The sequence below is a fragment of the Mobula birostris genome, chromosome 9 (genome assembly GCF_030028105.1).
Source record: "Mobula birostris isolate sMobBir1 chromosome 9, sMobBir1.hap1, whole genome shotgun sequence".
Taxonomy (NCBI): Eukaryota; Metazoa; Chordata; class Chondrichthyes; order Myliobatiformes; family Myliobatidae; genus Mobula; species Mobula birostris.
The window spans coordinates 100,733,057-100,748,390 of record NC_092378.1 but is presented as its reverse complement, the minus strand read 5'-3'; the positions used below and the strand labels follow the sequence as shown (position 1 = coordinate 100,748,390).

Sequence of the window (15,334 nt, the reverse complement as noted above, 5' to 3'; positions counted from 1 at the left end):
CATGTCTACGTTTGGAAGGATGTAACTATCTGCTATGCTGATTAACCTGAGGTTCTTTATGGAAGGAAAGCTGCAACATGGCCTTCTTCAAGTTCTTGAAATTACAAGGGCTCCCTGGGTTTCAAATGACCTCACTTACAAAAACCCAGGACTGCCTGTGTAAATCGAGTGTACTGGCCAGCTGCATCACCGGCTGGTGAATTGCAGGACGTTTGACCACAAGATTCTATAAAGGATTGTGAGGACTGCTGAGAGGATCATCAGAGTCTCTCTTCCACCCACCAGAGATACTTACCAGGAGCACTCCTTATGCAAGGCCCTTAGCATTGTCAATGATCCATCCCACCCATCCAACCATCTCTTTGACCCCCTTCCATCAGGCAGGAGGTACAAGCATTAGGACAAGAACTGTTAGGATGGGAAACAGCTTCTTCCCCTAGGCTGTACTACTACTGAACTCCCTATCAACACCGAGGTGTCACCACGTAGGAAGCACCAATAGCATTATACTAGTTACTTTTTCGCTTGTGATGTAACTGCACCTTATTAGTTGTTAACTTATTTGTGCTAATATTACTTTATATGTTGTATGTGAATTATTTGTACTGTGTTGTGCACCTTGATCTGGAGGAACATTGTTTTGTTTGGCAGTGTACATGTGTACAGCTGAATGACAATAAATTTGAACTTTTTACTAGTGGGAAGGGTGAGATCAATACAAAAGGAGAAAAACATAAGATAATAAATATAAATTATTTATAATAAATCCAGTAAAGAACTCACCAGACACCTATTTAACTCAAAGCATAGTAAGTCTGTGTTTCTCTTTAGAGATAGTTAGCTAGTTACTGCCTGTTATGCTGCTGGTGTTTAGGGCATTAGAAATAGAACCAATGTCTTTATTTGGAAGACACAAGGGAGAAAAGAACAGAATGAAATAAATAAAAAACAATGTGAAGCAGGAGGCTGGTGTGGAGCACAGAACAGCTGCATTAAATGATATTTATCTCCGCTGTTAATCCATTGATACCAATAGTCCTCACAGCAAGTGATTTGGTATTCTTGGTTATCAGATGATCAAAGTCCCATGAACAACACGTGATCCTGAAGTCATGGATCTGAGACTCCTCCAAGAGCAGGAGTAACATAAGGATTACCCTGTGGGGACGGAAGTCTTTCCCTTCTCTGCTGGACTCCAATGCAGCTGAAGCTCAGGTCCCTGACCAGTGTGCTGTAATCACAAAGCAGCGCTGTGAATGCAGCTTCTCATTATACCAGGTAGATTCACCCAGAAGTGTAAAATGTTCGGACGTTCACGTTTTCCCTTCCTGGATGTTCCGTCAGCAGTCGTACAGATTGAAGAATACATCATGGACAACCTGTCAAGAGTACAGGTGGTAGAAGGCCACCCACGCTCACCGAACAATCACTCGGTGCAGTCGCTCACATACCTCTTTAGGTCCCAAGGACAGCATAATTTCAACTACACTTGGTCCCTGCTGTGGAGAAAGCAAAATACTATCAGATCCTCCAAAAGAAACAGCAAATTTACCCAATTAAAATTCCCTCATTATGTCCCCTCTCTACAACACTCCAAAAAGATATAGATTACCTCCCCAGAACCAACACTAGGCACTAGAATAACTGTGGCAGAAAGGTAAGCTATTTATATCTTTGAAAGAGAGCTCCAATCCCACCACCGACTGCCAATGATAGCTCTGCCAATTCCATGAGCAACAAAACATTGCGTTCATCTCCCCTTCAGCTCTTTTTCCAATTAATAAATCGCTCTCATCTGGATACCTAACTTGCCAACAGTGAAGGCAGTGTTTCCATCACTAGCCTAAGAAAACTTCTCAGAATTTATCTCCCATGTATTATCTCCTGTGAGCATGCTCAGTGTTAAGGAAAACTACGGCAGCCTTTTCAGTCTCCACAAGTATTTAGTCCCTCTTCACTGGTGCCACTAATCTTGATGCTCCCTACCTGCTGCCCGCTGAGAGCCAGTCGAAGGAGCTTCATCATGGCACTGTATTTGGTGGTTGTCAACTGTGTCTGTAACCATTTCAGCTCTGAATTCAGATCTGCTGGGGTCCCATGAACGTTTGAACAGTTCTGGTATAGGCTGGAATCCAAGTCAGCAAAGTGTTAATTGATTTCTTTGTAAGATTAAGTTTCAAAGTGACAGATTGAAGAAAACTAGAGGGTCGAGGAGAATGGATTGCAGAAAGGAGAGTTGGCAGTACAAGAAATGTGAAATGCCAGGGTGGACTTCGAGGAGGGCATGAGTTTGGAGAAAAAGGTAAGTACAGTAGGGAAGGGTGACAGAACACAAGAAGGTGGTGGGAGATGTATGAAGAAAAGGGTACAGCAGAGATAAGAGTAGAGAGCTGAGAAAGAGGGTGAGGGCGAGAGTGGGGTTGGGAGGAGAGACCAGATGAGACCAAGCCTTAGAGGAAGAAGACGGAAGGAATTGGTGGGGGTGGGGGGGAGGCAGGGACCAAGGGCAGCAGGGGTGCAGGTGAGACAGAAGGACCACAAGAGACCATAGGGAAGAGCTAAGGGTTGAGAGGAAAGGGCTAAGCAATGAGGGGGGAGTGCAAGAGTAAACTGGAAGGTCAGTGTGGGCAATAGTGTGGAGAGACTAAAAGGGAAAGAGCAGGAGGGGTAAAAGGAGAAAGGGTGAGACAGGAGGACAGGCAGCAATAGCAAAACGAGAGGACAAAAGGGGAGGACGGAAGAGTGAGATTAAAAGGCGAGGACAGAATGAATGGGAAGACAGGTTAGGAGGAAAGGGAGGGGAGGCAGATACTTACCTTAACACCATGCTGCAGATTTTCACTGCCTCTGTTGTCAGATCCTCCATCTGCTCTCGTGGCACAGGAGGGCAGATCCATAGGTAGGAGTAGTCTGGTTTTAGCAAGTCCAGCAAAGAAGTGATGTGCCCCTGCCGGTATGTCAAATACATAATTTTATGGCTGTGTCTTACAGTTCATTAACTGAGGTTTCAGCTTGTAGGGAAGTAATAGTGAGGGCTAATAACCGGAAATAGGGATGTGGATTGTGCTAATGTGGAAACAGGGAATCCCAGACAAAGCCTAGAAATCGAGACATGGAATGCAACAGTAACAACACCCAAGGTTCAGGGACTTCATTAATTACGTTATAGCATGCATCCATTGTTGTAACAGAAAAATATATATATATATACTGTTAGACCTGTGGATAATCATGTTATTCAGTAATCAGGACCTAGTCTGCTACTTAATTAAAATCGAAATGTAGTTTCACTGGTAATGTTGTCAACTAAGAATACAACTACGTTGTACCCAGTTCATGTTCAGGTAGATCAGCTTTGATTGGTCTAATGTTGCAGACCAGTTTTTAATAAATTGCCCGTTATTTCAAATACCAACTCTGTGTGGCCTCTCAGTTTGCTCCTACACCGGCTTTCTCCTTTCGAACCACACAGTTCTTCAGCAACAGTATCAATCTCCCTGTGGGAAGTTGACACAGCCACTACTCAACAACAGGCAACCCATCCCAACTCATAGTTACTGAGACTCAGAGGGGGCTGAAACTAGGAACAAATTTCAGTATTGCTCCTACCTTCCGGTGTACCAGCACCCGTTCCACATAGTCTGTGCTCAGGGGTTTACCCTCTGGCAGATTGTCCTTGTATACCTTCTCTACCAGTGTTTGCAGCTCTGTCACCAATAGCTGCCGTGAGCTACTATTTTCGATGCAGCGCAACAAGTGAATTCTGCCAAATAAGAAGAGCATGGACAGGATCTGAGTGGGCAGGTTCAGTTGTTGTGAATCATTTGTCTGCAGTGTAACATATCAACCTAATCTCAGCTGGAGTCCTGAAAATGCTATGTGCACCTCCTCATAGGTTAACACTAATAAACACCAACAGCATCCCCTCTCTCCTTGTCACCACCTCCTGTATACCTTATTCATTAGTTGTGTCTCTACCTGCATAGTATTTATTAACTACAGTGAGAAGTATTGCATGCCAATCAGTTCTGCCTGGCTGACTTTTACTCTCCTGATGCTGATACTGCCTATGATGCCCCAGCAAAACTGACCAATTCAGAACAGACTGAGACTGGCTTGGGGTGTCAAGGTCTGAGTAGCTCAGCAGCAAGAAACTTGCTTCTCCACTGCATCTTACCACTCCATCAAAGTACTTCAGTCAATCCCTTAAACAACTAACCAGAACACAGGAGAACTTCCCTGCATTTCCTCAAACACTGGAAACATTTGACACCCTCCTGTTTCGACTCTATTTAATGTACCACATTGGGAGGGCCATTTGAACTTTATCAGAGGCTGTAAATTTTAAAGTTACAAATGTAAACTGATAGAGTAAAGGTTATGTTCACCACAGTAGAAAATGGCTTTACTATTAGTACAAGTACACTGATGTGCACATTTATGCTTATGCGTGCTCACACTTGGATCCTTATGTACCTGTTGAACTCTGGCAGTTTGTCAAGGTCCAGGAGTGCAGAGTGAGTTATGATCCTGGTCACATCAAACTCACTCACTAATTCTTCTAGAGTTCGACCTGGCCGATTTCCTACAAGCACAAAGAGTCATAGAGTTATACAGCATGACAACAGGCCTATCAGCCCAACCCATCCATGCTGACCAAATTGTCTACCTTAGCTCGTCCCATTGGTCTCGTTTTGGCCCACATCCCTCCAAACCTTTCCAATTGTCAAACTATTTTTCAAACAGAGTTATTGTACCCACCTCTACAGATTCCTCTGGCTGCTCAGTCAATACACCCACCATCCTTTGTGTGAAAACATTAGTCCTCAGGTCTCTCTTAAATATTTCCCTCTTGCTTTAAAGCCTATTCCTTGTTTTCCAGTTGCCCTCTGTGACTCGTTTTACTGATCCTTTTCATGAGCACCCAGAAGAACAAGACCCTGCTGCTATCATTTTACTCCAAATATCCTACATACAACATACCCCAGTATGTCCATAATATGCCAAACCTGTAAATACTCAATCCATTCTGTACATAACCCTGCCTGCAACAGGCTCAATTTAAAACATCCTCTATCTGACACACTCTAAGCTCCGCACAACCCTCCCTCAACATAGCCCAGCCGATTTGCAGTCCCGTGTATAAGGTACTCCAAACGGAACAGAACAATACCTGAGAAGCCTGAACCACAGTTCGTAACAATGTCCAGTAAAGCCTCTGGGAGGTACCCATTCTGGGAAAAGTTCTGAATGAACAGATCACTCTGACGCTTAGACAGCTTGCTGCCGTCCTTGTTCAAGAGGAGAGGAAGGTGAGCAAAAACTGGCGGATCCCAGCCAAAGGCTCTGTACATCAACACATGCTTGGCAGTAGAAGTTAGCCACTCAGTACCCCGCAGAACATGGCTGATATTCATGTGATGGTCATCAACAACATTTGCCAAGTGATAGGTCGGAAATCCATCTGCCTTAATGATGACAGGGTCTCCTTCCACACTGGCCGGCTCCATCCTGTTCGTTCCATACACCAGATCTTCAAAGGACACTGTACCCTTGTCCAGGCAGAATCTGATAACATATGGGCACCCTTGTACCAATTTCTCCTCGATCTGTTTTGAAGTAAGGTGCCTGCAGCGATTGTCATACCTAAAAATGGAGAACATTCATTTAACACAGAATTTGAAGACTGTGGGTTTATGTCCTATTCTAAAGGCTTGAGCACATTATCCAAAACAACATTCCCCGAGAGAATGTTGCACTGTTAGATGATTAGTGAAGAAATCACTGTTTCAGAGGCAGTGCTAAGACAGCACTCTTCAGTCAAGTTTATTATCAAATACACAAGTACAGATGAGTATATGACACAAGTACACATCCATATACAATATACATAGGTACAGGTACAATGAAAGACTTGCTTGCCACAGCATCACAGGCATGTAGGTTCAGACAACATACAACATAACATATACATAAATTAAGAGAGCAAGAACTGAACAAATGTTAACTGTGGAAGGCTAGTATGCTCCTTCTTCTTCTGCTTGGTACTGTGCAAGCACTGCCGTACGGCTGTTATAACGCGCAGTCGGTGTGAACGGTGTTCGAGTTAAATTGTAAAGTGAGCTTTTTTTGACTAGATCCTCTAAATTGATTTGATTGAGTCTATCTTTAAAAATATTAATGTCAGAAATACTGTGCAGGTCTGGCAGCAGAAGATTCCACTCTCTTGTTGATCTTGGGTAGAGGGAGTACTGGTAGCGAATCTTATTGAACGAAGGAATTTCCAATATGTGAGGTCCAGTTTGCTGTCGTGTTGAACTGACCCTGTGACGAATTTGGATGTTTGATGGAGTGATGTTGTGAACTTCCTTGAAAATGAAAATTAACCATAGTTTAATACGTTGGTTTTCAAGTGGTTCCCATTGAAGGTTAGAGAGCATGTTGGTGACACTGGATTTCCTGCTGTAATCGTTTAACACAAAGCAAGCAGCATGGCGTTGGATTTTTTTGATGGACTTCTTATATAGTTCTTATAGCTTGATGGGGATCCCATATGGCCATGCAATACTCAAGCTTTGGACGGACGAGTGTCTTATATGCCATGTTCTTGACAGATTTACTACATGAGTGGAGGTTTCTTATCAGGACACCCAGCATTTCATTTTATTTTGTGAAGGGAACACTGCACTGATGAAGGAGGAATGCTTCAATGTCACGGATGCTGAGAGAGCATTCCTCTGTTGAAGGGATACTGCAGTGTTGACGACAGAGTCCTGCGCTATATACTTTACAAATGTGATAGTGATCTAGGTTAATTACTGTTCATGTAGATAAAAGAGGTTCTGTGGCACTATTCATGCAAGGAAATCTCCCATGTCTCCACCAAGATTGATCTTTCGCCATCTCTAACTTGGATTCCTTTATCAGAATCACCAGCATTGTGTTGTGAAATTTCTTAACTTTGTGGTAGCAGTACAATGAAATACATAACACAAAAAAAACTGGATTACAGTCAGTGCGTGTAAATTAAATGGTTAAATCAATTAAGTCATGCAAAATCAGAAATAGTAGTAGTAGTGAGGTACTGCTCATGGATTCAATGGTCATTCAGGAATCGGATGGCAGAGGGGAAGAAGCTGTTGCTGACGTGCTGAGTGTGTGCCTTCAGGCCTCTGTACTTCCTTTCTGATGGTAACAGTGAGAAGAGGGCACATCCTGGGTGATTGGGGTCCTTAATGACGGATGCCACCTTTTTGAGGCACCGCTCCTTGTAGATGTCTTGGATACTATGGAGGCTGGTACCCATGGTGGAGCTGACTAAGTTTACAACTCTGTGCAACTTACTTCGATCCTGTGCAGTAGCCCCCTCCCCATACTTGACCGTGATGCAGCCAGTCAGAATGCTCTCCACTGTACATCTGTAGAAAATTTTGAGTGCTTTAGGTGACATACCAATCTCCTCAAACTTGTAATGACACATAGCCACTGTCTTGCCTTCTTTATAGCTGTATCGATATGTTGGGAACAGGTTAAGTCCTCAAAGGTATGAACACCCAGGAACATGAAATTGCTCACTTTCTCCACTCCTGATCCCTCTATGAGGATTGGTGTGTGTTCCCTCGACTTACCCTTTCTGAAGTCCACAATCAGCTCTTTCTTACCAATGTTGAGTGCAAGGTTGTTGCTGCCACACATTCAATTAGCTGGTATATCTCGCTCCTGTACACCCTCTTGTCACCGTCTGAGATTCTGCCAACAATGGTTGTACCATCAGTACATTTTTAGATGGTATTTGAGCGATGGCCAACCATACAGTCATGAGAGAAGAGAGAGTAGAGGAGTGGGCTAAGCACTCATCCCTGAGGTGCACCAGTGTTGATTGGCAGTGAGGTGGAGATGTTATTACCCATCCACACAGACAAAGTCGAGGATCCAGTTGCAAAGGGAAATACAGAGGCCCAGGCTCTGTAGCTTTTCAATCAGGACTGTAGGAATGATGGTGTTAAACACTGAGCTATAGTCAATGAACAGCATCCTGACATAGGTATTTGATTTGTCCAGGTGATCCAAGGCCGTGTGGAGAGCAAATGAGATGGCATCTGCCGTAGACCTATTATGATGATAGGCAAATTGCAGTGGGTCCAGGCCCTCAGTGAGGCAGGAGTCAATTCTAGCCATGACCAACCTCTCAAAGAACTTCATCACTGTAGATGAGAGTGCAACTGGACGATAGTCATTAAGGCAGCTCAAACTGCTCTTCTTGGGCACTGCTACAATTGTTGCCCTTTTGAAACAGGTGGAAACTTTCGACTGTATCAGTACCTCTAGAATGTTTTCGGGGGCTTGCTAAGCACAAATCAGCTGTTGTGCTTCCTGCATTTTAACAATAACTGCAACTGGCTGTAAACCAACTTCAGGCATCTCAGGGTAATGGGAGGTGCTATATAAGAATTTCTAACTTTCTGAAATAAAAGGCAGAGGGAGTATTACGGGGCAGGTCATACATTCTTGAGCAAGTAAAGGACAGAGTTCACATGGAACAATACCTATTGTGTGCACTGATAAAAGCTGTTAAAAGCCATTATGTGGAGGAAAGGCACATGCTTCAACATGGATGCCGTCCCTGTAAACACACATTTTAAACTTACTTTGGTGTTTGCCTCATTCTCAGTGCTTCCTTCTTCAGTATTTCCAGACGGGAGGGAGTGCAAAAGCAATAGTAAGCAGCATTCCTCTCCACTAGAGTTTCAGCTGCCTTCAGGTACAGATCCAGTCGCTCCGATTGCTGATATGGTCCACAGGGGCCTCCTTTACGTGGGCTTTCATCAGGGGGGATTCCTGTAGGACAAGTGATAGAATGTTTTAAGAACAGTTTCTTCCCCTGCGCCATCAAAGTTCTGAATGGACAATGAACCCGAGAACCCTTCCTCAGTATTTTTTGCCCCATTTACGCACTCCTTTTGCACTACTTATTTAATTTATTGTTAATACATACTTGTTATTATAATTTATAGTTTTTAATACTATGATTTGCAATGTACTGGTTCCGCAAAGCAACAAATTTCACAACGTATACTGGTGATATTAATCTGATTCAGATACCAAGACCCTATTCAGAGACTAATAGATTTTTAGATATTAAAGAACTTGAGGATGGGGTAAAAAGGTGGTAAATGGTCAGCCATGATGGAACAGGAGCACATGCCAGTCTACTCCTGTTTCTACCTCTTACGTTCTTCAGAGCATCGTTATAACCATTAAATTGCAATGAGGGTGGAGTATATTAAAGTATTATGTGTGAGACTTATACTAAGGGTGTGTAACAGAACAAATTTGACAAGAGTCCTATAACACAAGGTCAACTGCAACATAGTACAAATATGTAACAGGACATTAAACTGAATGCAGGTTGTAAGAAAGAAAATGATATAACTAAGGGCCTAAGGCAGTAAAACTGAAAATGGGTTATAACTGAATTTCTTTCGCTGGGTGGGAGACACTAATATAATTGAAAGACTTATGCTTATTTCAGGATATATGAGAGGGAGAGAGATTTAACTGATACCAAGGGAGACTATAACACCCAGCAACCACAGAGTTATGCACAATACCTGCCCATTCCAGTACATCCTCAATATTTTCTGCTGCTCCAGGTACAAGACGGCTCTGATCAGTATCTTCTATACGTAAGATAAACTGGCCTCTATGTTTTTTGGCAAATAAGTAATTGTACAGAGCTGTGCGGAGTCCTCCAAGGTGCAGGAAGCCTGGTCAAGGAAGCAAGAGCAGCATATTAATTGATCGATTCATCTTTGAGTAACGTATGGGCAACCTTCTGAACATGGACTTGTTAGAAAGTCTAGATTAAACCTCTCGTCACAGTAAAGCAAAGTGTGCTTCATCAGGGAGCATATATGCTTCATACTTCATTCCAGGGTCTGATATGGATAAAGAATATGAACAATTACCAGTGAGATGGATAGAATCAATGGAAAGGAAAGACACAAGATCATCCTCCAAAAGAACGTTGGCTCCAAGGACACTTGCGACAACCCAGGTCTGCAGAGGCAGTCACTTCTCTGGCACAGTGCCGCAGTTAGTGAAGCTGCTGCCTCACAGCACCACAGAATGACGTTCGATGATGCTGCCTGTGTGGGGTTTGCAAAGTCCCCTGGACTACTGTTTTTTTCTGGATGTTCTAGTCTCCTCCCATATACCAAAGACATGAAGACTGGTAGGTTAATTGGCCTGTAAAATTGAGGGCAGGAGGAAGATAGAACAGTTCATTACCACAGAGACCCAAAGCGCCTGTTTCTATGTTGTACCTATGACTGCACAGTACCTCCCATCAGACAGCAGGACAGTAAACTTAGAAAGTGTGGAGGGGCTGAGAGAGGCATGAACCATCAACACACTGATGTTCGTTATTTTTAAATGATATTGCTAAATAGGGAACCAAAGAGAGATCCTTCATGGTAAGAGAAACCATAGTAATTGATTGTTGCCCACCCAGCTGGATAAATGACAGTATGGATGACCACGCCAAGGAAGAGAAGGAATTAGCTAATATAACAGTCTCAGGAGAAATGATTCTGTACTCACTATGCGCCATATCGTATGACGTGGGCAATCATGGTCTTCCATCTGTCTGCCGAGTGAGGAATCACTGACTGTGGGGTAAGAACCCATTCACACCGTTGCCCTATCCACGACCATGACTGTTCCTGGCAAAGTTTCCTACTGGCTTGCCATTGCCTTCTTCTAGGCAGTGTCTTTACAAGACGGGTGACCCCAGTCGTTATCAAAACACTTCAGAGATTGTCTGTCTGGCATCAGTGGTCACGTAACCAGGACTTATGATATGCACCATCTGCTCATACGACCATCAACTACCTGCTCCCATGGCTTCATGTGACCCTGATCAGGGGGTTAAGCAGGTTCTACACCTTGTTCAAAGGTGACCTGCAGGCTAGTGGAGGGAAGGAGTGCCTTACACCTCCTTTGGTAGAGATGTATCTCCACCCTGTCACCTGTGATTCTATATAAGGACTGGAAAAAAATTAGATTGCAGAGATTCAAACATGGAGTTCTGGAAAAGATCTGCACAGATAGGGACAACAATAGCTTGAAAAGAAATGGGATACCAAGGATGAGGCAATGGTTAACAAGAACAGAGTCAAAAGTTTATTTGTGAGAGAATTCAGGCAGTAGTACAGGAACACTCTCAGTAGCAGCAGTGGAGATCAGGCAGGTATTATGAAGAAACTCTGCAGTGGAGAAAAAATGGTTATCTTTACATTTTAGCTAGATCCTGGATGACCTTCAGCTCATACGGGAAACTGAGGAAGTGATAGATAGGAGCTACAGGGAAGTAGTCACCCCGATCTCGCAAAATGCAACTAACTGGGTGACTGTCGGGAGGGAAAATGCACAGCCAGTGCAGAGTACCCTGCATCCATTCCCCTCAATAATAAGTACAGGTATACAAATTTGGGGATACTGGTGAAGGGAATGGCATACCAGGTCTCTGGAACTGAGTCTGGTGCAGTGGCTTGGAACAGAAAAGAAGTGAAGAGGCCTGCAGAAGCAATAGGAGCTTCCACAGTTAGGGGAGTAGAGACAAGATTGTGTGGACGCGATAGATACCGGGATGGTACGTTCCCTCCCATGTCTTGAATTGGATCCACAGCATTCTAAAGGGGAAGCCAGAAGTCTTGGCACATATTGGCACCAATGGCACAGGTAGGAAAGGTGAGGAGGTCCTGAAGACAGATTTTAGGGAGCTAGGTAGAAAGCTGAAAAGCAAGACCCCCAGTTTAGTAATCTCTAGATTGCTGCCTGAGCCACGTGCGAATGAGGGTAGGAAGAGGATGATTTGGCAGATAAATGCGTGGCTGAAGAACTGGTGCAGGGAACAGGGGTTCAGATTTCTGGATCATTGGGATCTCTTCTGGGAAAGGTATGACCTGTACAAAAGAGATGGGTTCACTTGAACCCGGGGGGGGGGGGGCCCCCAAGGCCAATATCCTTGTGGGCAGGTTTGCTAGAGCTGTTCGGTGGGGGGGGGGGTTGTTAAAACTAATTTGGCAGGGGGATGGGAACTAGTGCGAGAGGGCTGAGCATGTAGCAGTAGGTTTACAAAGGCAGTATGTGGTGAGACTGCTAGCAAGGAGGGGCTGATGATGGGGCAAAGGTGCAGTCAATGGGATGAGTTGCAATGTAAAAGGGGGACAAAATCGAAAAGAGTGATGAATACAACAATGAAGGTGTTATACTTGAATGCACACAGTACATGGAATAAGGTAAATGAACATAGCAGTCAGAGATTGGCAGGTACAACATTGTGAGCATCACTGAATCGTGGCTAGAAGACTATAGCTGGGAGCTTAACATCCTAGGATACACATTGTATCGAAAGGACAGGCAAGTCGGCAGAGGGGGTGGGGTAGCTCCGTTGGTAAAATATGAAATCAAATCCTTAGAAAGAGGTGACATAGGATCAGAAGGTGTAGAATCATTGAGGGTAGAGCTAAGAAACTGCAAGGGTAAAAAGACCCTGATGGGGGTTGTACACTACCTAACAGTAGCAAAGATATGGGCTACAAATTGCAACAGGAGATAGAAAATGCATGTCAAAAGGGTTAACTTGCAAGTTGAGTTGGTGGTGAGGAAGGCAAATGCAATGTTAGCATTCATTTCAAGAGGAGTAGAATACAAGAGCAAGGAAGCAATGCTAAGGTTTTATAAAACACTGGTGAGGCCTGACTGGAGTACTGAGAGTTTTGGGCCCCTTATGAAAGGAATGATGTGCTGACATTGGAGAAGGTTCAAAGGAGGTTCATGAAAATTGTTCTGGGATTGAAAGGCTTATTATATGAGGAGCATTTGATGGCTTTGGGCCTGTACTCACTGAAATTCAGAAGAATGAGGGGGGAACTCATTGAAACGTATCGAAGGTTGAAAGGCCTCAACAGGGCAGATGTGGAAGGATGTTTCCTGTGGTGGGGGAATCTAGGACCAGAGGATACAGTCTCAGATTAGGGGGACATCCATTTAGACCATCTAGAGGAATTTCTTTAGCCTGAGTGGTGAATCGGCAGAACTTGTTGCCATGAACTACCATGGAGGCCAACTCATTGGGTATATTTAAGACAGAGGTTGATAGATTCTTGATTAATCAGGACACGAAGGGTTACAGGGAGAAGGCAGGAAACTGAGGCTGAAAGGGAAAATGGATCAGCCACAATGAAATGCCAGAACAGACTCAATGGGACAAATGGCCTAATTCTGCTCCTATATCTTATGGCCTTAAACTGCCTTTCACCTCCCTCTGGTCCCCTGCCTCTTTCCCATAGTCCACTCTCCACTATCAGATTCTTGCTTCTTCAGTCCTTTACCTTCTCCACCCGTCACCTTCAAGCTATTCGCTTCTCCACCCCCTTCTCCCTCACCTGGCTTCCAACTTGCACTCCTCCCCTCTTCCACCTTCTTATTCTGGCTTCACCTCCCTTCCTTTCTAGTCTAGCTGTAGAGTCTCAGCCTGAAACATCGATTCTTTATTCCTTTCCATCGATGCTACCTGACCTGCTGAGTTCCTCCTGCATTGTGTGTGTGTGTGTTACTCTGGATTATCAGCATGTGCAGACTGGTTTGTGTTTAAGATTACTTGTATCCAGTTTATAGTGTGGGCACGTGGCCAAGTGGTTAAGGCACTGGACTAGCTACCTGAAGGTGAGTTGGAGCCCCAGTTGAGGCAACGTATTGTGTCCTTGAGCAAGGCACTTAATCACACTGGTGCCAAGCTGTATGGGTCCTAATGTCCTTCCCTTAGACAACATTGCTCTCATGGAGAGGGGAGACTTGCAGCATAGGCAACTGCTGGTCTTCCATACAACCTTGCCCAGGCCTGTGCCCTGGAGAGTGAAGACTTTCCAGGTGCAGATCCATGGTCCCACAAGTCTAAGGGATGCCTTCAATTAATCCAGTTTATTTCAGTAGGAGTGCTCTCTGAAGGATTTGTATATCGGGCTCAACGAGCTCACAGGGTGAAAAACGAGATTTGAGGGGAAAACACCACGGTGGTAAGGGAAGCAGCTGACGGAAATGAAGGCGGCGGGATGGAAAAGCATACAAGAGACAAAGAGAAAAGTGGAAATTAGGAAATATGTGCAGAGAGGGCTATGGAGTGAGGAAGGCTGATGAATCAGGGAAGTGTAGTATGTATACTGGAAGGACAATTCCCGAGAAAGGTTTATACAAAGACCAGGATGATTTCATGTTAATATGGAAAATAAGGACTGCACATCCATTACAAGGCACAGCATTTCTGGTCAAAGGTGAGTATCCATCAAACATTCACACGCCAAGCGGGCCCTGTTGTTACCCTCCCATCGTGGTACCTGTAGGACTCGGCCCGAATCGCACCCTCACCCCGCTGCCGATTTCCTCCCCATGGGAGGCCAACCCGCACAGGCCCGGCCTGCACACCGTCCTCCGCCGCGCCGCGGGCCCAACAACACAGGACCAATTGCCCAGCAGCCGCCAGCGGCGACTCAGCCCGTTCAGCCCCATCACCGCGCTCACGGTCCGCAGCGGCAACTTCCGGTTCACGCGAACGGGGTGGGCGGGGCTTCGGGCAGCCTACGTCACCGGCCACGCCCCTTGGAGGCCGGCTGGGGAACTGTGAGTGGGGACGAGGAAGAAGAGAAAGAGCCAAATAATTAAACAGAGGAATGGGACGTCCGTGGAGGATTACATTTCCTGCTGCAAAGGCTCAAGTTATTTGTGTTTTTTTTTCTGAAATGAACATTATATCCACAGTTGATCTCAGGTTATATGGTAAATTTCTTAGGAGTCAGTAGCAAAGTTTCTAGGCATGTGGGTGGACACAAGGCAGACAAGAAAGGTGCATGTCAATAAATTTCTCGGCAAGTGTAAATCAAACCTCAGATGCTTCGATGGGTGTGATTGGGATGTGAGTAGGAGGTCACTTACACAAATGTGTGCTGCTTTAATCAGGTCTGTCTTTGATTGTGGGTGTGTTGCTTATGGGTCAGCCTCACCAGCGGTCTTTAAGCTAAAATTCAAACTCAGGCATTGAGATTACGTTGTGGTGCTTTAAATCATCCCCAATTTCAGCGTTACTGGTTGAAATGGGCGAAGTTCATTTACACCTACACAGGTTATTGTAAGCAAAGGTTTATTGGGTTAACGTGTCACAACCACGGATTCGGCCATTGCGCTCGTGAATATGCACGTGTCAGCTAATTATTACTTAATTGCGATAGTATTTAACTCCATTCATTCTATCGTAGTATTTGCCAAGACTTGGATA

General features: G+C 44.6%; 1 protein-coding gene across 3 annotated transcripts; it reads right to left on the bottom strand.

The window, feature by feature from the left end:
- Positions 1 to 885: 885 nt before the first annotated feature.
- ears2 (glutamyl-tRNA synthetase 2, mitochondrial) lies at positions 886 to 14,605 on the bottom strand. Of its 3 annotated transcripts, none has more exons than XM_072268465.1 (9): positions 14,400 to 14,605; positions 9,612 to 9,767; positions 8,649 to 8,838; positions 5,174 to 5,646; positions 4,477 to 4,585; positions 3,610 to 3,763; positions 2,817 to 2,947; positions 1,987 to 2,125; positions 886 to 1,499 (listed from the first exon to the last, which is right to left on the bottom strand). In XM_072268465.1, the coding sequence occupies exons 1-9, from the start codon at positions 14,569 to 14,571 to the stop codon at positions 1,416 to 1,418; spliced, it is 1,608 nt and encodes a 535-aa protein (XP_072124566.1). In that variant the 5' UTR covers positions 14,572 to 14,605; the 3' UTR covers positions 886 to 1,415. The 3 variants fall into 3 exon arrangements, with proteins under 3 accessions (XP_072124566.1, XP_072124567.1, XP_072124568.1); XM_072268466.1 differs by having other exon boundaries at positions 886 to 1,496; XM_072268467.1 differs by having other exon boundaries at positions 10,603 to 14,492.
- Positions 14,606 to 15,334: the final 729 nt, after the last annotated feature.